Here is a 20,874-nt window from a genome sequence, read left to right on the forward strand (position 1 = left end):
TTATTTTTGTGCGTTTAAGAGCACCTTACCTCTTTCTTTCATGCCTAAGCATAAGGGAAAGCTCCGGCACCCTCCAGCTTATCTGCTCCTCCACAGACGGAGATTTTGCAGTTTGTGCGCCAGAATGTTGCATTGGGCGTTTCCGCTGTCAGGGCATGAGGAAGATCCCTGCGCTGGAGAGCGATGCAATGCTGAGCCCAGCTGGCCCTACTAATCCTTCTGTTCCTCGACCTATGGCAACCCCTGAGATGTAAACAGCAGCAACAACTCAACTGTAGGCAACTTTAGTTGGAGGGCTGGGGCTGCCCTCTACTTTGGGGTTGTTACCATCTGGTAGCCAGACAGAGGCTGTCCTAGGAGGATGTCAGGGAAACACATTGTCGTTGCTTCCCTGGTTAAGCCTGTAGAGGTGACTTTAGACTCTTTTTGGAGTTCTCTGGGTTCCATACACAAGGTATGTGCCTTGTCTTTGCTTACTTTAGGTGAAAATGCAGTCAGGATTCAAAATGTAGAAGATGCTTTGAAAACCCATGAGGGGGAGTTTAAAGAGATGACAGACCAAGTTCAACAACAAGCTCAAAGTACTTTAATGCAAGACTGTCTTCTGTTTCAGAGAAAATTGGACAACTTTGAAAATTATAAAAACAACTGAACTTGTGTTTGTTGAATTTTCCTCAATTAATTACAAAGTCACCAAAGAAAGGTTTCTACAAATATTTTCAAGAAGTGTTTACGGTACATTTTTATTGATGACATATTAAAAGAAATACATCCAGAAACTGGGTAACCATAGTTTCAATTGGCAGATCATACATAAGAAATACAAAAGAAGATACGTCATCAAACCTTTAACAGTTTTCCCCCTTCCTCCTTCTCCCTAGCCCCTTCCCCTTATTAACTAAATGCTAATTCCTGATAGAAAACTCAGATAAACAGATGCATTAAATGAAAGTGACCGCATTCCATTTACTAGACAATGAAATACTTAGCTCCTCTCTCACCTACCCCTAGCTAAATACCCTCCCCCCCCCCACCAAGAACTTCCATTAAACTGTCGAATGAACTGAACAAGGAGCGAGGAACCTGGTCTCTTATAGTTCCTTACCCTAAATATTAACACCATTAATATCCCCACCACCCCTCCCCTCCTACCCCTCCTGTTATGATTCTACTGAGACAGGCAGGGGAATGACTGGGACTCGCTTCTGATTGGCCTGTCAGGGATTGAGCTTTCGTCTGAAGCAGCAGACTTCAGAAGTCAGACCTATTTAAATTTACCTTTCCCTGCAGCGTACGCGCTAGCGTTAATTCCTGTCAGCTGAGCTCTGGTTCTCTTTCTCTGTCTGTGCTCGTTGCACAGTGTGTATTTTGAGGAGTTTTGCTTGCTCTCCTTTTGTTTGTGGTCTCCGTGTGTGTGCGGGTTGTAACCAGTGTGGCCTTGATTGCTTCTCTGCAGGGCAGCTGGGTCTGTCTTCTGCCTCATCTCTCCTTGACTCTGTTAAGCAGCCTTTGGTCATGGGAGGAGCCAGCATTCGTAGTGCACTGTTCCCCCTGACATGCCAGGACACCAACCAGGCACCCTAGGGGGCACTGCAATGGACTTCATAAATTGCTCCCAGGTACATAGCTCCTTTACCTTGTGTGCTGAGCCCCGCAAACCATCCCCAAACCCACTACCCACAACTGTACACCACTACTATAGCCTTAAGGGGTGAAGGGGGGCACCTAGATGTGGGTACAATGGGTTTGTGGTGGGTTTTGGAGTGCTCACATTTACCACCACAAGTGTAACAGGAGGGGGGGGGGGATGGGCCTGGGTCCGCCTTTCTGAAATGCACTACAGTACCCACTAAAACTGCTCCAGAGACCTGCATACTGCTGTGATGGACCTGAGTATGACATTTGAGGCTGACACAAAATATTTTGAAAGATGTGTTTTGAGGGTGGGAGGGGGTTAGTGACCACTGGGGGAGTAAGGGGAAGTGATCCCCGATTCTCTCCGGTGGTCAGTTCGGGCACCTTTTTGTAGCTTGGTCATAAGAAAAACAAGACCAAGTAAAGTTGTCCAAGTGCTCGTCAGGAGTGCCTTTTGTTTTCCATTATGGGTCAAGGACGCCCATATGTTAGGCACGCCCAAGTCCCGCCTTCGCTACGCCTCCAACACGCCCTCATGAACTTTGGCCGTCCTTGTGATGGAAAGCAGTTGGGGACGCTCAAAATCGGCTTTTGATTATGCCGATTTGGGCGACCCTGGGAGAAGGATGCCCATCTTCCGATTTGTGTCGAAAGATGGGCGTCCTTCTCTTTTGAAAATAAGCCTGTAAGGCTCTTCAGCTTGGAAAAGAGACGGACGAGGGGAGATTTGATTGAGGTCTATAAAATCCTGACTGGTGTAAAACTAGTAGAAGTAAAACTATTTTTTACTCATTCTAAAAGTATGAAGACTGGGGGACACTTGAGGAAGTTACATAGAAGTACTTTTAAAACAAATAGGAGGAAATATTTTTTCACTCAACGAGTAGTTAAGCTCTAGAACTCTTTGCCAGAGGATGTGGTAACAGTGGTTAGCGCATCTGGGTTTAAAAAAAGGTTTGGACAAATTCCTGGAGGAAAGTCCATAGTCTGCTATTGAGACAGACATGGGAAGCAACTGCATTTCCTGGGATTTGTAGTACAGAGTGTTGCCATGATTTGGGTTTCTGCCAGGTGCTTGTGACCTGGCTTGGACACTGTTTGGAAAACAGGATACTGGGCTAGATGGACCATTGGTCTGACCCAGTATGGCTACTCTTATGTTCATCAGAAATTGCACCCTGGCACCTGGGATTTCATTCTCCCAAATATTTTGTGCTGCCAAAAAGAAACAGCATATTTTCTTGTCCCCCATCAGAAATCTGTAAGCTTCAGCATGAACGTCCTTCACCAAGAGACGCATCTCAGGGCTTCAGCAAAGCATGGAAATCTGTGGTTCTAATTCGTATAGAGCTACAAGGATTGCTAATAGGCTGTTCTTGTTTATCTGTGACCTCACTGCCTCGTATTACTTCAATGCTTTGGTGTAAGTTCTGTCTTCTGAAATGAAGCAAATTGAAGCTTTTGTGACTGATGCATTCTGCCTTGAAAGTATTTTTCTGTTAGACTGGAGCATTGGAACAAGTCTGGAATTAGTGGTGCATTTGTAGCCATCAGATTGTAAATAGGAAGTGGACCTTCGGAAGGTCTTGTGCTGAATTTTGAACTTTACAAACTCTCAAGAATGCTATTTATAAGCTCACAAATTAAATAATAATTTTGAGGTTGCAAGGCATGCTTGGTCTTTTTGAAAAGAATTGAGAGGATGACTGTTCTTTTTTAGCAATGCTGTTCCCTACTTTAGTGAGTGTCCTTTGAAACAGAAGACCTAAAGTAGGGAGCTTGACTGTTTTGGGCATCTTGAGCATGTAGTAGCTCACAGTATTAGTTACAGAGTTCCTCCTAGCTCTTTTCATCAGCTCCCACAAACCTTTCAGGAGGTAAGCATTGTTGAGATAGCAGAGGGGACAAAAGGCTGCATGGCAGGGTTGTCCAGCCTTTGTCCTCGAGGGCTGCAATCCAGTTGGGGTTTCAGGATTTCCCCAATGAATATGCACAAGATCTATTTGCATGCACTGCCTCCTTCGTATGCAAATAGATCTTGTGCATATTCATTGGGAGAAATCTTGAAAACCCGACCTGGCAAGGGCCAAGGTTGGACACCCCTGCTCTGTGGCCATTATGTGGAAGTGCTTGGAAGTGCAGTGAGATTTGAGTTATTTTTTTAATGATTTACATTGGTTATTTCTGTTTCTTTCAGGTATAATGGATAGATACCAGGATCAGCCTCATCTTTTGGACCCCCATCTAGGTATGAGCAATCTTTTTGAAGGTCTTAGTATGGGGCAGGGAGAGAATGGTAGGAAGAAACAAACAAACATGGAATTGGAATATGGGACTACTTTGTCTATATTTTAAGCTTAAAAACTGTTTGAACCATTGTAACATTAGCATTTAGCAGACTGGGCTGTGTATTCTGCTTAATTCCTCCTCAAACTTTTATAGCAACAGTACTGGTAAAGATTTTTTTTTTTTTGGCATTATGTTGACAGTTAAAATAAATAAAAATATTCTTTACTTTTTTGTTTCAAAAATTATACATATGTAAAAATGTTCTAGGATGGAGAATATCTAGGAACTAGTAAAAAAGGCCCGTTTCTGACACAAATGAAACGGGCGCTAGCAAGGTTTTCCTCGGAGTGTGTATGTTTGGGAGAGTGTATGTGAGAGTGACTGTTTGAGAGTCAGAGTGAAAGTGTGAGTGTGTGTGCGTGAGAGAGAGAGTGAGTCTGGGTGTGAGTGTGTTTGTGAGAGTGTGTGTGTGAGCCGTGCCCTCCCAATCCATGCCCATCTGTCCCCTGCCCCCTCCATTCATCTTTTTCCAGCAATTCCCCTCTTTCCCTGAGCCCTGCCCTCCCAATCCATGGCCATCCATGCTCCTCTGTCACCTGTCCCCTCCATTCATCCCTATCCAGCAATTCCCCTTTCTCCCTGCCCTGCAATCCATATCCATCCATGCCCATCTGTCCCCTCCGTTCATCCCTATCCAGCAATTCCCCTCTCTCCCTGAGCCCTGCCCTCCCAATCCATGCCCATCCATGCTCCTCTGTCACCTGCCCCCTCCATTCATCCCTATCCAGCAATTCCCCTCTCTCCCTGAGCTCTGCCCTGCAATCCATATCCATCCATGCTCCTCTGTCACCTGCCCCCTCCATTCATCCCTATCCAGCATTTCCCCTCTCTCCCTGAGCCCTGCCCTGCAATCCATATCCATCCATGCCCATCTGTCCCCTCCATTCATCCCTATCCAGCAATTCCCCTCTCCCTGAGCCCTGCTCTCCCAATACATGGCCATCCATGCTCCTCTGTCACTTGCCCCCTCCATTCATCCCTATCCAGCAATTCCCCTCTCTCCCTGAGCCCTGCTGTGCAATCCATATCCATCCATGCCCATCTGTCCCCTCCATTCATCCCTATCCAGCAATTCCCCTCTCCCTGAGCCCTGCCCTCCCAATCCATGCCCTTCCATGCTCCTCTGTCACCTGCCCCCTCCATTCATCCCTTTTCAGCAATTCCCCTCTCTCCCTGAGGCCTGCCCTCCCAATCCATGTCCATCCATGCTCCTCTGTCGCCTCCATTCATTCTTTTCCTGCAAGTCCCCTCTCTCCCTTCCATGACCCCCCCTCGCATCCATGCTCCTCTCTCTCCCATGTCCCAGCCTGGCCCGCCCTCTTCTCCCCCCCCCTTCGCATCCTTGCCCTCCCCCTTCGCATCCATGCTGTCGTTTCTCCCCTGCCCTCCCGCTCCCGTTGTTCTTCTTTACTGCCCATCCTCTTCTCTTTCCCTTTTTTTTTTTTTTCTTCTTCTTTTTAAATTTACCTCCGTGGCGGTTCCGGCAGCGCAGCGTCAGGGAAGGAGGCGGCGTTCCCGACGTCTAGCCTTTCCTTCGCTGTGTTCCGCCTTCTTCTGACGTCATCTTTGACGTCAGAAGAAGGCGGATCTCAGCGAAGGGAAGGCTGGAGACGTCGGGAGCACCGCCTCCTTCCCTGACGCTGTGCTGCCGGATTTGTTTGTTCTTGTTTCCGCTCCGCCCTCGACGTCATGACGTTTGACGCGAGGGCGGGGCAGAGACGGCTGGGTGGCTTCACACCACGAACGCCACGAACCCTTCAGGGAGTGTTTTAGTGACTTCAGAACGTTGTCCTCATTAGAACGTTCACGGTGCGTTTTATTATATTAGATAAGTAAGGTTTAAGGCTTAAGCAATAAATCTTTGAAAGGTGCAAGTTTGTTACTTGCTGTAATTACAGTATTGCTTCAGAGATACATTTTTATCTTAGCTGACACGAAAGCTATGTATTTTCAATACATTCAAAATGTGGCAGCAATTTTAATTTAAAATTCTGTCAGAAATATTAAAAATTTTGATATCCTAACATCATATTTTGATATAAAATCAGATAGAATTTATTATTTCAGCATGTTCATCTCAGTGAATGTTAGGGGGATAAGCTAGTAACACAAGAGAGAATCTGCCTTGTGTGATCCCACTTTTTGGAATAGCAAATTGTATTGCTGAAGGATGATTTAAGCTTTTTGAATCAGTGTGGGCTCTGGCTTTTTGATATGGCTTTTAGCAAATAATAATTTTTCTCATTTTTGAATGACTGTGGCACATCAGTCATTTGGAGCTCTGAGTGATATTGTTCCTTTCAAGTATTTCTACCTCAAGAAAGGTGGAATAGCCAACAGGTTCAGTTTTTAACCCCATGAAGGGTGTCTGGACAATAAAAACTTAGTGTGTTCTTTGAGTCTCAGGATCTGCTCAAATTGCCTATTCACCAGCAGCGAAAATGTAAAACTACTCCTCTAAATGTTGCTGGCCATAAACTGGACCTGACCTCGGCTTTTGTCTTATCCTCTAGTTCCTCATATTAAAAACCCTGCACAAGTTTAAGAGGTCTGGCACAGTGATCATCATAACACTGTACTGCTACATCAGAACAGGGTTCCTCTGTGCAAGCTTTCATTTTGCCATTTCTGATGATGCAAAACAAGGGTTTCCTTGTACATTCAAATCTCAAATCCCTAGCCTTCACAGTGTGGAAATTTCAGTAGCGTTTAGTTTTCATCTGGGTCTGCGAATGCTTATACAAGGTATTTTTTTGTTGCAGCTAGAAAACCCTGTATCATGTAGAAGAGGTTTTCTATTTGGTGTTTCACCAAAGGTCATTCTACCATACTTTTCTACCTGTATTATCTTCCATCAGAGTAAATCTCAGTGCACTCCCACATATCTAGTTTCAAGTTTATTTAAAATGTTCTATCCTGCCTATTGGAAATTCCATCAGTCTTCCAATTTCATGTTATCCAACCGTTTCTCAGTTCATGGCACCCTACCTATACAGAAGCCTCCTGTGCCATGGGCCCTCCGTGTTGTCATCTCCCTTATGAAGCCACCTTTTGAATCCATGGAGATTAGTTGGAAAGCGTTCTTTTTGTAGCAGTTACTTTGGCTAGAAGAATAAGAGGTGTATTTTCAAAGCACTTAGACTTACAAAGTTACATAGAGGGGCATAATCGAATGGGGCGCCCAAGTTTTCCTGAGGGCGTCCTCGCAGGACGTCCCCGCGAAGAGGCGGGGAAACCCGTATTATCGAAACAAGATGGGCAGCCATCTTTCGTTTTGATAATACGGTCGGGGACGCCTAAATCTCAACATTTAGGTCGGCCCTAGAGATGGTCGTCCCCGGTTTTCGGCCATAATGGAAACCGAGGACGCCCATCTCAAAAACGACCAAATCCAACTCAGTTGGTCGTGGGAGCAGCCAGCATTCGTAGTGCACTGGTCCCCCCCCTGATATGCCAGGACACCAACTGGGCACCCTAGGGGGCACTGCAGTGGACTAACTGATGCACTAACTGAACGGAAAAAGCCCTTCCCTTACTACTACTACTACTATTTAACATTTCTAGAGCGCTACAAAGTGTACGCAGCGCTGTATAAACACAGAAGAAAGACAGTCCCTGCTCAAAGAGCTTACAATCTAAATAGACAAAAAGTAAAGCATTTAATATTTAAGCAGTCAAGCACAAGTGAACAGTCACAGAAGGACTGAAGATGTTGAAGGGTGGTCAGTGTGATTAGGTGTAACTCTGGTTGGAGTAGTGGGAGAAGGTGATAGAAGAATAGAAATGGGTGAGGTAAAAGTAATGAGTGGGTTGATAGGGAGGTTATATAAGACATGTCACTCTAGGGGTGGGTGGGTAGCGGGGTAGGGTGGGCGGGACTAAGTCTAAAGCAGGAGAAGGTATTCTCTGCAGCTTATCTGTGAGATGGAAAATGCTCTCTGAAGCTGCTGCGATTCGGAAAGGAATGGGCATTCATGAAGGAAATCGCATTCAAATGAGCTGCTTGCTGTTAGCTCATTTGCACACGATTTCCTTCCTAAGGAGGGGAAGCCAGTGCAGAGCAGCCAAACATTATGCATGGCTGCTCTGCGCATGCCAAAGATGGCTTCATACACGCAGACAAGCTGCGTGTATGATAGCAGTTCTGCAACCTTAAAAAAACACAAGTCCAGTTGAAAACGTCCAAGTGCTCATCAGGGACGTCTTTTTTTTTTTTTTTTTTTTTGAGTATGGGTGAAGGACATCCAAGTGTTAGGCGCCTTTGCTATGCCTCCGTCCCTGCGACGGGCAGTTGAGGATGTCCAATTTGGCTGTGAGAAGGACGTCCATGCCTTTGCTGTGCCTCTGACACCCCCTTTATTTATTTGGATTTTGGATCACAAGTAGCAGCAGTGGTATTTGAACTGGCCACCTCTGGATTGCAAGACCAGTGCTCTAACTACTAGGCCACTCCTCCACTCCACTTCACTCCACTCCCTTGAAATTTGGCAGTTCAGGACATCCAAAATGTTTGAAAGAAGGACGTCCACGCCTTCGCTATGCCTCCGCTGACACACACACACCTCCGCCCCCCCAGGGACCTGCATACTGCTGCGATGGACCTGAGTATGATATTTGAGGCTGGCAAAAAAGTTTTTAAAGTTGTTTTTTTCAGGGTGGGAGGGGGTTAGTCAGGGGAGGTCATCCCCGATTCCCTCCGGTGGTCATCTGGTCAGTTCGGGCACCTTTTTGAGGCTTGGTCGTAACAAAAAATGGGCCAGGTAAAGTTGGCCAAGTGCTCGTCAGGGACGCCCTTCTTTTTTCCATTGTCGCTTGAGGACTCCCATCTGTTAGGCACGCCCCAGTCCCGCCTTCGCTACGCCTCTGACACTCCCCTGGGAACTTTGGTCGTCCCCTCGACGGGAAGCAGTTGGGGGTGCCAAAAATCGGCTTTCCATTATGCCGATTTGGGCGACCCTGAGAGAAGGGCGCCCATCTCTCGATTTGTGTCGAAAGATGGGCACCCTTCTCTTTAGAAAATAAGCCCACTAGTAACCTATGGAACTTTGTAAATCTAAGTGCTTTGAAAATGAGCCCCCAAGTGAACTTTGTTACCCATGAGCTATATATTTAATTGCATTGCATTAAAGTAGTTCCGTGTACCCATCCTAAGTACTTAAAAAAAAAAAAAAAAGAAGAAAAAGTCACACCTTTCTGCATCAGTGAGGAAATAGTGCTTTTTTGCATTTTGTTCTAAATTGCCGTAAACATCAACATGAGAAATTCACTTTAAACTTGGGACAAGGTTGTTAAAATGCATGCAGACTGTGAAAAATTGCAGGAAGACTTTAGGAAATTGGAAGACTGGGCATCCAAATGGCAGATGAAATTTAATGTGGACAAATGCAAAGTGATGCACATTGGGGTAGAATAATCCAAATCATAGTTACCTGATGCTAGCTTCCACCTTGGGGGTCAGCACCCAAGAAAACGTTCTAGGTGTTGTTATACTTAATAAGCTTCTTCTGCCCAGTGTGTGGCAATGGCCAAGAAAGCAAACAGGATGCTAGGAATTATTGGGAAAGAGATTGTAAATAAGACTGGAATACTATGCCTCTACTAAGTTCCATGGTGCTACCTCACCTTGAGTATTGCGTTCAGTTCTGGTCGTCGTATTTAAAAAAAGATATAGCAGAATTATAAAAGGTTCATAAGTAATGCCACACTGGGAAAAGACCAAGGGTCCATTGAGCCCAGCATCCTATCCACGACAGCAGACAATCCAGGCCAAGGGAAATGGGACTTGATATACCGCCTTTCTGTGGTATTTTGCATCTACATTCAAAGCGGTTTACATATATACAGGTATTTATTTTGTACCTGGGGCTATGGAGGGTTAAGTGACTTGCCCACAGTCACAAGGAGCTACAGTGGGATTCGAACCCAGTTCCCCAGGATCAAAGTCCGCTGCACTAGCCACTAGGCAAGCTTCCGAAACGTACAAACATTCTATACATGTTATTCCTGGAATTGTGGATTTTTCCCAAGTCCATTTAGTAGTGGTTTATGAACTTGTCCTTTAGGAAACTGTCTAACCCTATTTTAAACTCTGCCAAGCTAACCGCCTTCACTACATTCAAAGAAGAGCGACCAAAATGATAAAGGGGACGGAACCCTCCACTCCTGGCAAGCTTCCGAAACGTACAAACATTCTATACATGTTATTCCTGGAATTGTGGATTTTTCCCAAGTCCATTTAGTAGTGGTTTATGAACTTGTCCTTTAGGAAACTGTCTAACCCTATTTTAAACTCTGCCAAGCTAACCGCCTTCACTACATTCAAAGAAGAGCGACCAAAATGATAAAGGGGACGGAACCCGTCCCATATGAGGAAAGGTTAAAGAGGTAAGAGCTCTTCAGCTTGGAAAAGCTGAGGGGAGATATGATTGAGGTCTACAAAATCCTGAGTGGTGTAGAACAAGTAGAAGTGAATCAATTTTTCACTCTTTCAAAATCTACAAAAACAGTTGAAAAGCACAGCTTGGCCAAATGCATGGTCTTTGATCAAGGACTAATCCAAGCGAGGGTATGAAGTGAGGACCAAGTCACTACCATAGATATGCCATCCAGCAAAGCAGATTTTAAGAAAGCTGTGGTAGATGCCATGACTCCTACTGGTTAGAAGTGTGTCAGTTGGCTACTGGAGACGAGTTGCACAGATTTTCTGACTGAGTCCCCGATTCTCAAAGCTACCGCGAGCTTAAGCATGCTGTTAATGCCATGAGTCCATGCATGTAATTGTTCGCTGAATGCTCACAGGACTCCAGCTGAGGTGTTATCATGCACAACACAGATATCTGCAAATTGTATTGAAATGTATTAAAATAGATGTTGCCGAGGCCACTAAGTATTCCTTTGCAATTAACAGACAGAAGTGCTGCAATACATAGTGGGAAATGATGACCTATAATGCTGAAAAGTTTTCACAAGGTCAGGGGTAGCATAGGTGGTTTTGAGGAGAGGAAATAGTTTTCAAGGGTGACGTTGTGGAGGAACTGAAAGAAATCTCGGTGAACCTAGAAGAAATACTGAGCCAAAATGACAAGTTAAAAAGTGATAAATCACCTGGACTGGATGGCATACACCCCAGGGTACTCAAAGAACTGAAACATGAAATTGCTGATCTGTTAGTCATTAAAACCATCTGTAGTACCTGAAGATTGGAGGGTGGCCAATGTAACACCGATTTAAAAAAAATAAAAACGTTTCAATGGTGATCTGGAAAATTACAGGCAGGTAAGCCTGACTTCAGTGCTGGGGAAAATAGTGGAAACTATTATAAAGAATAAAATTACAGTACACATAGACAAACATGGTTTAATGGGACAGAGTCAGCATGGGTTCAGCCAAGTGAAGTCTTGCCTCACCAATTTGATTTATTTCTTTGAAGGCATAAATAAACATGTGGATAAAGGTGAGCTGCTTGATGTATGTAGTGCATCTGGATTTTCAGAAAGCAGTTGCAGTTTCCTGAAAAGGTCATCAGATGGCAGCATAACACAATACAATTGTATAGCACACCAATATAACACACATTTGATGCAATAGATTGCATTTGGGGCCCATGATTGCAACCTTCTGGATGAGCCTCTGCTGGAGGCCATACACCAAAGTGTGCTCCCTAAGTTTATCTTTTAACTGCCTCTATTATAACAGGGACTAGTAAGTATGTTTTTGGGGGCCTTGATACAGCAACTGTTTAAACTCCAGTTCACAGCATTGTAATGCAATTACTAAAACTATATGTATGTGTGTGTATATATATATATATATATACTAGCCGTTAAGCCCGTAAAAATGGGCGAGTATTGCAGCCCTCCTCTCCCCCCTGGCCTCACCCCGTCCACCGATCCTCCCCCCCCATATCCAGCAACCCTCCTCTTTGCCCTGCTCTCACCCCATGTCCAGCAACCATGCCCTCTCCCCCCTGCCCTCCCCCCCATATCCAGCTACCCTCCTTGCCGCCGCTCCCTCCCTCCTCCGTGCCGGGCCCTCTGCACTGACCTGACAGCGCCTCTCACCTCCGTGTGAAAGCGCTACAGGCAGCAGCAGCGCCCATGGAGGTGAGAGGCGCTGTCAGGTCAGTGCAGGGGGCCCGATGCTGAGGGGGGCGGGAGCGGCGGGGGGGGGAGGGTGGAGGTTGGTTCGCGTGATGTTTGTTTCCAGGCGGCAGCGGTGGCGTCCAACAGTCTGACTCCGTTTCCCTTTCAGTTCCGCCCTCTGACGTCATGACGTCTTGACGTGAGGGCGGGACAGAGAGGGAAGTCTGTACTGCGCATTTGCAGGTGAGTCGGTCACTTCCCGTTTATATGTTTGATAATTTTATCCTGATGCAGTAAACTAATGGTATGCAAATTATCGCAGTGTTAAAAGTGGATGTTGTCAGACATAACAGTGCATACTATAAGATGCAGCCGTTTAATGCATTGAGAGTAAACATTTCTCTTCCTGTCATTGTATGAGCAGGGACTGACTCATATACTCACAGAAAGGAGATTTTAAAAAGTTGGTCTCCTGCCTGATTTTTTTCCCCTTGCCATCCTACCCCCCCCCCCCCCCCACCCGTGTGCACCTCCAACATCAGGGGTAAGAAGAGTGCCCAAAAGTTCCTGCCTCCATGCCACCATCTTGAAAAATGGCAGTTCAGAGGCAGATGCCTGTAGCCTTGGTTCATACCTACTGATGTTGGAGGTGCAAGGAGAGGATCAGGGTATATAGGGAGGGTATGCAAGGATTGGTGGGCGGAGGAGGAGGCCCTTTAGGCCACTCATGAGATTTTTAGGGGAGGGGATGATGAGGCTACTTGGGGCACCAGTGAATTTTTTTTTTTTTTTTGTTGGAGGTGAGGAGAGCCCACTTGAACCGCAAGGGATTTTGGATTATCTGAACCCAGCTACATCTTTACACCAGCCATAAGATGGCTTAAGGATTCAACGTTTGGAGAAACATAAAAACTGTGCTAGCTTTCAGCATATATTTTCTATATTGATAGCAATTTCATAGTCTGTTTGAATGTGATTTGCAGGCCGATTGCACTCTCCTTTAGCATTGTCGTCTTACTTGAGATTTTCCTGTGGAAATATCTTGAGCCTTACTTCCATTGCATTGTTAAGCCTGGGTGTTCAGGCTGGGAGAGTCTCTGCCTTGGTGTCCTTTTAGATGGAACTTGGCTATTTCCTGCTTTTCTGGACTGATCCAATATGAATGATAATGAAAGTGAAATTTAAAACTTATCTGTTAAATTTCCTTTTCTTGAATCTTGCAGACCAGTGCATAACCCATCCAGGGAAGTTGTGGCAGTCAAAAGTAAAAGTAGAGAGTGTGTTGTTTTACATTTTGGAGTTATTTTGGGATTAATTTAACCCTTGGCTTCAAATTTTTTTTAATCTCTAACACACTTTTGGTTTTTGTATGTTTTGGAAGCACACACAACCATTTTTCTTTTGTGGTCTTCAATGAATGGGTCATTTACTAAAGATTAGCTCAAGTTATCTGCAGCAGGGCCCATTTTATTCCTATGGGCCCTGCTGCAGATAACTCAAGCTAATCTTTAGTAATAGACCCCTTGAGTTTTCCTAGGTTCTTAGCTTTGACATGGGTATACTGAAAAGCAGAAGATTGCAGCAGTCCCCTATAGGGGGAGTGAAGTCAGCTCTGAACTCTTTCTCCATTTGCTAGCAGGAGGACAATGACCTACTTATCTGGACTGGTCTGACAGGACTCAAAGAAAGGAAATTAACAGGTAAGTTAAAAATGTCACCTATGTGGGTGTATTGATTTTCTCTTGTCCAATAAAGGTTTTCCTTGGTGTATTTTTGGATTTCAAGTTTATTACTTGCTCTTTTCAGGTAAGGGAAGATGAAAATTGAAATGTGACCTTTTTTTTTTTCTCTTCCATAGACTGGATGTTGCATTCATTGCTGGATATGCTGCAAGATAAAAACTCTCCTCCTGCACTAGTTCATTTGACTTTTAAATTTCTTTATATCATCACAAAGGTAAAATGAGTTTAATTTTCTTTAGATAACTTTAAGATTACAGTTGGAATTTGAAGAAATCTACCTTGAGGTACTTCATTACTGATGGTCCAAACAAGTTACCTGAGTTTGATTCGTTAGTGCTAGGAGGGTATGAAGCTTACTCATGAACTTGAACAGGATGTGGGATGGGGAATATATCGGAGACCGAATGTAATTGCTTTACTTTGAATAATTAGTACACATCTGAAGGGTCCATTATTTTTAATCTGGATTGCATGGAGTCTTGTAGAAACCCATTAATTCTAATGGCTTCTATGCAGGCTGTGGTACTTCTCACTGAAACCATGTATATGAGCTTTTGAGACTCCATAAGCCCCTTCTTCAGATATACTTCAGGGCTATTGGAAGAAGTCACATATTCTTTGGGAGGATTTTCTAAAGCAAAAGTTGACATTTCTGGAGGTCTGGTAACTGTCAAGTAGTATTTGCATTAGCGTAAATTAGTAGGCATCTAGAGATCCATTTCAAAAGGATCTAGCCAGTTAGTAAGGACTTAGGCATTAAGCTGGCTACATCAAAGGTTAGGAGTTGACAGAACTAATTTTGTTTAAATGTTACCCTCCCAAATGTCACTAGGTGGCTAAATTGTGTTGGCTGAGTTGTGACTGGGGCTGAGCATGGGGTTAGGGCAAGTGGAGAATGTTTGTCAGCTAGTTGCTTATTTTGGCAGACCAAATCTATCTGTTCATAACTTTCCCTTTTTTTCCCTTTGTCCATTTTAAGTCAGGCGGTGAGAAGGGGAAGGCAACAGTCTGCTGTTGGTTCTCCATTTCCTGCTATAAACAAATTGCCCAGGGGTTTGACAGTGCACCCTGCTCCCAAGTTCAGCTAGGAGGAGGTTGTACCTTTAATTCCAGTTTTGTGCCTGTTACTTTGACAAATTAGCTTCTGCTTTCGGTGGGGAGTGAGAGGAATCCTGTGAGGGGTTGTTAGGTTTCTGCACAGCATTTACTTGTAGGCAAGAGGGAGGGGGATAGCAGACTTAGAGCTAGCTAGTTAAATTACCATAGTCATGATTAGTCAGCCAGATTTAGGATATTCGGCCAATTAGATTTAAGAAAAGTTTAAACTAAAAATTTAGCTCGTTAGCCTCAACAGAAAATTGTTCTTATAGATAGCAGTTAATCTTTACTGCTATATAGCCATTTGAAATATACTTTAGTAGCTGGAAGTATTGGAGGTACTGTGAATGGGAAGGAATGAAAGTAGCAACACTTCTGGAATTGTGAGAAGTATTGACAAGTTAGTTACGATTGCATTTGGTTTAGCTTCTCCACAGAAATGTTATTTCTAGACTTGTTCAGCTTGAGGACCAGGAAAACTTTTCTAGATTCAACTTTGCTTAAACCAAAGAGATGAGATACACAGATTTATTTTATTATTAGGATTTATTTACCACCTTTTTGAAAGAATTCACTCAAGGCGGTGTACAGTAAGAATAAATCAAACATAAGCAATAGACAATTACAGCAGTAAAAATATTCAAATAATACAAAGGATGGCATAGATTCACTGTAGTACTGAGCTAGTGCAGAAGATCTTGTCAAAACAGCTGTAGTACCCTCTTCTCTGCTAATGATTCTTTTAGTAATTGGACTTGAAATACATGTATGGTACAGTTTGATAATACATAGGTAGTTGCCATACTACAATAGTATAATTTCATTATTATTTTCACTTGGGTATGTCAGTTTAGAAGGTGGTGTCTCACACCCTCCAACAAAGGTGTAATTGCAATAGAGTCTCAGATTATGCAACATAATGGGACCAACAGGTTGTTGGATAGCTGAAGTGCCGGATACTCTGAGACTGTACATCAGAGGTTTTCAACCGAGTCATCGGAGCACACCTAGCCAGTCGGGGTTCTCAGAATATCTCCATTGAATTTGATGAGGATATCCTGAAAACCTTGACTGGCTTTGATGTGCTCCAAGGACAGAGTTGAAAACCTTTGCTCTACATACTGGAGTGCATCCCTCCCCCCATCACAGCTCGTCTCTTCCTCCCCAAAAACAGCAGCCTTCCTGATCCCAGAACCCCCTCAAGTGCCTTCCCACCCACCCACCCAACCAACCAACCAACCAAGCATAGGGCCCCCGGGTCTACCTTGAAGCCCTGGTGATCCAGTGGTGAGGTTGGGGCAGGAGTGATCCCCAGTCGCTCCTGTCCATGCTGGCCCTGCTTTCAAAATGGCTGCTGCAACATCTAGCATTTGGGAAGAAGGGAGTGGGTCAAGCCCAGATCACCGACTGTTGGTTAATCCAGAATGTCAGATAACTGAAGGTTGGTTAACTGGGACTGTACTGTAATAACAATATATCTTCAAACAATACCTCAAATTGATGTTAATATTAAATCTGAAAGGCATTCATATACACTGTCACATAGGACCATCATATCAGAGGCTACTAGAGCAGTCAGCATCGCTCTTCAGATTATCTCTTTAATAGTATAATTATTGGTCCTTAGCACATTTCAATATGGGCAATATTTTCCTATAAATGCAATGTTAATTTGTCTTCATTAGTTATTTTTCACCTAACAACGCAACTTCCAAATGCAGATGTCACTAAAGTGATTGTGTTTCAAGCTATTGCTCTGCATCAAGGTGTGATGTTCTCCATAATTAGAAAGATGATGAGTCAAACATTCCTCAATAGGACCTCTATTTTGGCGCCAATTTCAGGATGCCAAAGTACTGTGATGCACTGTGTCTTTATGCGCAAGCTACGCTCTTAATCTACTATAGTTTTCTGATTTTTGTGGGCTTTTGGCTCAATATTTTAAATACATTGATGCTATTTACCCCTGAAACAGGTGCTTGTTGCTGAAACACGGCCCATGTTGGATAATATGTTTTTCTACTTAGACAGCTGGCTCTCTCTAGTATTTTGTTATAACTAATTATTAGCTTTTTTTTTTTTTTACTTTGCTAGGTAAGAGGATATAAAATTTTCCTGCGACTGTTTCCACATGAAGTAACTGATGTGCAACCTGTCTTAGACCTGCTTGCTCTTCAGAATTGTAAGGACTGTGAGGTGAGAGCATAGAACAGATTATAATTGGAGCAAAATGTATTCTTCAAAATAGTAGTTTTTATTCACTTCTTGATTCTTAATCAGCTTGGTGCAAAATATGTACAAGGTATTCAGCTATGAGAGATTTGTAAAAAAAAAAAAATTTTCTGAGCAGAGAGATGGGTAGGCTTGTTTCTGGAAGATGAAATGAATCTTCTTAAGCAGTCCCAGAAGGCCTTGATTACATCAAAATAAGCAGTGTTGTTCAAAGTACTTGGTCAGAGTACATAAGTAAAAGTAAATAATACATTGAAGAACATATTAAAATTTTTACTTAAGTGAAAGTAAAAATGTTATTACCTTTTTGAGTAAAAAGTAAAAGTACCACAACTACAATGAATGCAACTATTGTTAATGTTCTTATCCCAATGACTTTATTGCTCTACAACTCAATCTACTTTTCTTTTAGTAAAACTAAATTTTTGAAAATGACTGTCACTCATGTGAGTGTGCTTGTGAAGGTTCAACAGCTGCACTAGCAGAAAGTGGATTGTTCAGCCCTAAAGTGAGTGACTGGGTTAAAAACTGGTTAAATGGAAGGAGATAGAGGGTAGTGGTAAATGGAGTGTGCTCCGAAGAAAAGGATGCTATCAGTGGTGTATTGCAGGGATCTGTCCTTGGGATGGCTTTTTTAAACATCTTTATGAGTGATGTTGCAGAAGGACTGTCTGTTAAAGTTTGTCTCTCTACGGATGATACCAAACTCTGTAATAGGATGGACACCCTGGAAGGTGTGGATAGCATGAGGAAAGATCTAGTAAAGCCTGAAGAATGGTCCAGAATTTGGCAACAAAGATTTAATGCTAAAAAAATTCAGGGCCATTCACTTGGGCTGCAAAAACCCAAGGGAACGGTATAGTATAGGAGGTGAAGAAGTACTGTGTATGAGAGAAGAGCGGGACTTGAGGGGGATGATCATATCTGATGATCTTAGGGTGGCCAAGCAGGTAGAAAAGGTGATGGTCAAAGCCAGAAGGATGTTTGGCTGCATAGAAAGAGGAATGACTAGCAGGAACAAAGATGTGGTGGTGCCCTTGTAAGTCTTTGGTGAGTCCCCTTTAGAATACTGTGTAGAATTCTGGAGACCACACCTACAAAAAGATATAAACAGGATGGAGTCAGTCCAGGGGCCAGCTACAAAATTGGTCAGTGGTGTCTGTCGTAAAGGGTATAGAGACAGACTTCTAGACCTCAATATGGAAGAAAGGCGGGAGAGAGCGGATATTATAGAGACATTTAAATACCTCTGTAGCATTAATGTACAGGAGGTGAACCTTTTTCAAATGAAGGAAAATTCCGGAATGAGAGGGCATAGGATGAATTTAAAGAGGTTATAGGCTCAGGAGTAATCTAAGGAAATACTTTTTCACGGAGAGGATGGTGGATGCTTGGAAAAGCCTCCCAGTGGAGGTGGTGGAGATGAGGACAGTGTCTAAATTTAAGAAAGCATTTGACAGGCACGTGGGATCTCTTAGGAAAAAAGAGGGAGATAGTGGTTGCTGAGGATGTGCCATTTGTCCCTTATCTGCCATCATGTTTCTTTGTTTCTAAAACTGCAAAAAAAAAAAAAAAACAACTGTAAGGAGTTACTTTTTTTTGCCTCACCTTGTAGATTTTTAAATACTCAGTGATTAGAAAATAAACAAGCCTTTTTTAAATGAGGGGGGACTCTAGAACTAGAGGACATGATATGAGGCTTCAAGGCAGTAGAATCAGAAGCAACCTTGGAAGATATATCTTCACAGAAAGAGTGATAGATGCCTGGAATTGCCCTCCTGAAGGAAGTGGTAGAGGCAAAAATTGTGCTTGAATTCAAAAGGAGTGAGATAAACATAGTGGACCATTAAAAGAGCAAGAGGATGAAAACCAAGAATAGAGAGCACCTCATCTTAAACAGTTGAGAAATGAGTGTTGTGTTTATGTTAAGAAACCATGGGGAAAGGAACTTGCACAGCTTGCTAGATACAACCCCCAAGAAACAAAGGCATGGGAAAGATAACCTACACTGAGTGGCAGGTACTTCCCTTGCAACACTACTGGGCAAACTGCATGGACCATATTGGTCTTTATCTGCGTCATACTCTCTGTTATGTTTTCTTTAGTGTCTTTCTATTGATAATGAAAAATGTGATTGTACCATGGCACTGTTCACCCCTTGCACTAGACCCTGAGTATATATAAGGACTTAATCTAAAGTCTCTCTGTGAAAAAATGCTTCCTGACATTTATCTTGAGCCTGCCCCCATCAACCTCATTTCATATCCTCTAGTTCTGCCACCTTCCCATCTCCGGAACAGGTTCATTTGCGGATTAATACCTTTCAAATATTTGAACGTCTGTATCATATCACCCCTGTTTCTCCTTTCCTCCAGGGTATACATGTTCAGGTCAGCAAGTCTCTCCTCATACATTTTGTACTGCAAATCCTATACCATTTTTGTAGCTTTTCTTTGCACCGCTTCAATTTTTTTTTCATCCTTAGCAAGGTACGGTCTCCAAAACTGAACACAATACTCCAGGTGGGGCCTCACCAATGACTTGTACAGTTGCATCAACACCTCCTTTCTTCTGCTGGTCACACCTCTCTCTATACAGCCAGGATTCCATTCTGCATTGGTGTTAAGACCAAACAGTTCAGTGAAATTGAGAAAGAATATCCATCTCTGTTCACATTGTTGGAACTTATGTCGTGTATTACCTTTTTGAATTGTACTGTATATGTCAATTACCATACACCAAAGCTGATCAAAGCAATGTTTGAGAACACAGTGATGTACGATCAGTTCCTCCATCTTCTCTTGTGAGATACAATCCAGCTTATTTTCGAAAGAGAAAGATGCCCACATTTTGACCCAAATCGGGTGATGGGCGCCTTTCTCTCATGGGCGCCCAAATCGGTATAATCGAAAGCCAATTTTGGTCGCCTCCAACTGCAGTCTGTCGCGGGAACGGACAAAGTTGATGGAGGCGTGGTGAAGGTGGGACTGGGGCGTGTTTATCGGCCGAGGAGAGATGGGCATGCTCGGCCGATAATGGAAAAAAGAAGGGTGCCAGAAGCGAGAATTTGGGTCACTTTTTTGGACCCTTTTTTTTCACGAACAAGTCCCGAAAAAGTGCCCCAACTGCTCAGATGACCACCGGAGGGAATCGGGGATGACCTCCCCTGACTCCCCCAGTGGTCACTAACCCCCTCCCACAAAAAAAAAAAAACTTAAAACTTTTTTCCAGCCTGTATGCCAGCCTCAAATGCCATACCCAGCTCCATCACAGCAGTATGCAGGTCCCTGGAGCAGTTGTTAGTGGGTGCAGTGGACTTCAGGCAGGTGGACCCAGGCCCATCCCCCCCCTACCTGTTACACTTGTGCTGCTAAATAGGAGCGCGCCAAACCGCCCTCAAAACCCATTGTACCCAAATCTAGGTGCCTCCCCTTCAGCCATAAGTGCTATGGTAATGGTGTAGAGTTGTGGGCAGTGGGTTTTTTTTTTGGGGGGGGGGGATTTGGGGGGCTCAGCACCCAAAGTAAGGAAGCTATGGATTTGGTAGGTATTTTAAATTTTTTTAAAATTGCTACAAGTGCCCCCTAGGGTGCCCGGTTGGTGTCCTGGCATGTGAGGGGGACCAGTGCACTACAAATCCTGGCCCCTCCCTCGACCAAATGCCTTGGATTTGTTCGTTTTTGAGCTGGGCGCCTTCGGTTTCCATTATCGCTGAAAACCGATACCGGCCAGCTCAA

The 20,874-nt window shown here is 43.8% G+C and overlaps 1 protein-coding gene across 1 annotated transcript in view; it reads left to right on the forward strand.

Moving 5' to 3' along the window:
• The window catches only part of TBCD (tubulin folding cofactor D), a 477,889-nt gene that overhangs the window by 7,377 nt on the left and 449,638 nt on the right, over positions 1-20,874 (forward strand). The window contains exons 3-5 of the mRNA XM_030208042.1: positions 3,833-3,883; positions 13,924-14,021; positions 17,000-17,101. Coding sequence (XP_030063902.1) covers positions 3,833-3,883; positions 13,924-14,021; positions 17,000-17,101 — 251 coding nt within the window. The remainder of the gene's footprint in view (positions 1-3,832; positions 3,884-13,923; positions 14,022-16,999; positions 17,102-20,874) is intronic.

This window comes from Microcaecilia unicolor, chromosome 6, assembly GCF_901765095.1.
Source record: "Microcaecilia unicolor chromosome 6, aMicUni1.1, whole genome shotgun sequence".
Taxonomy (NCBI): Eukaryota; Metazoa; Chordata; class Amphibia; order Gymnophiona; family Siphonopidae; genus Microcaecilia; species Microcaecilia unicolor.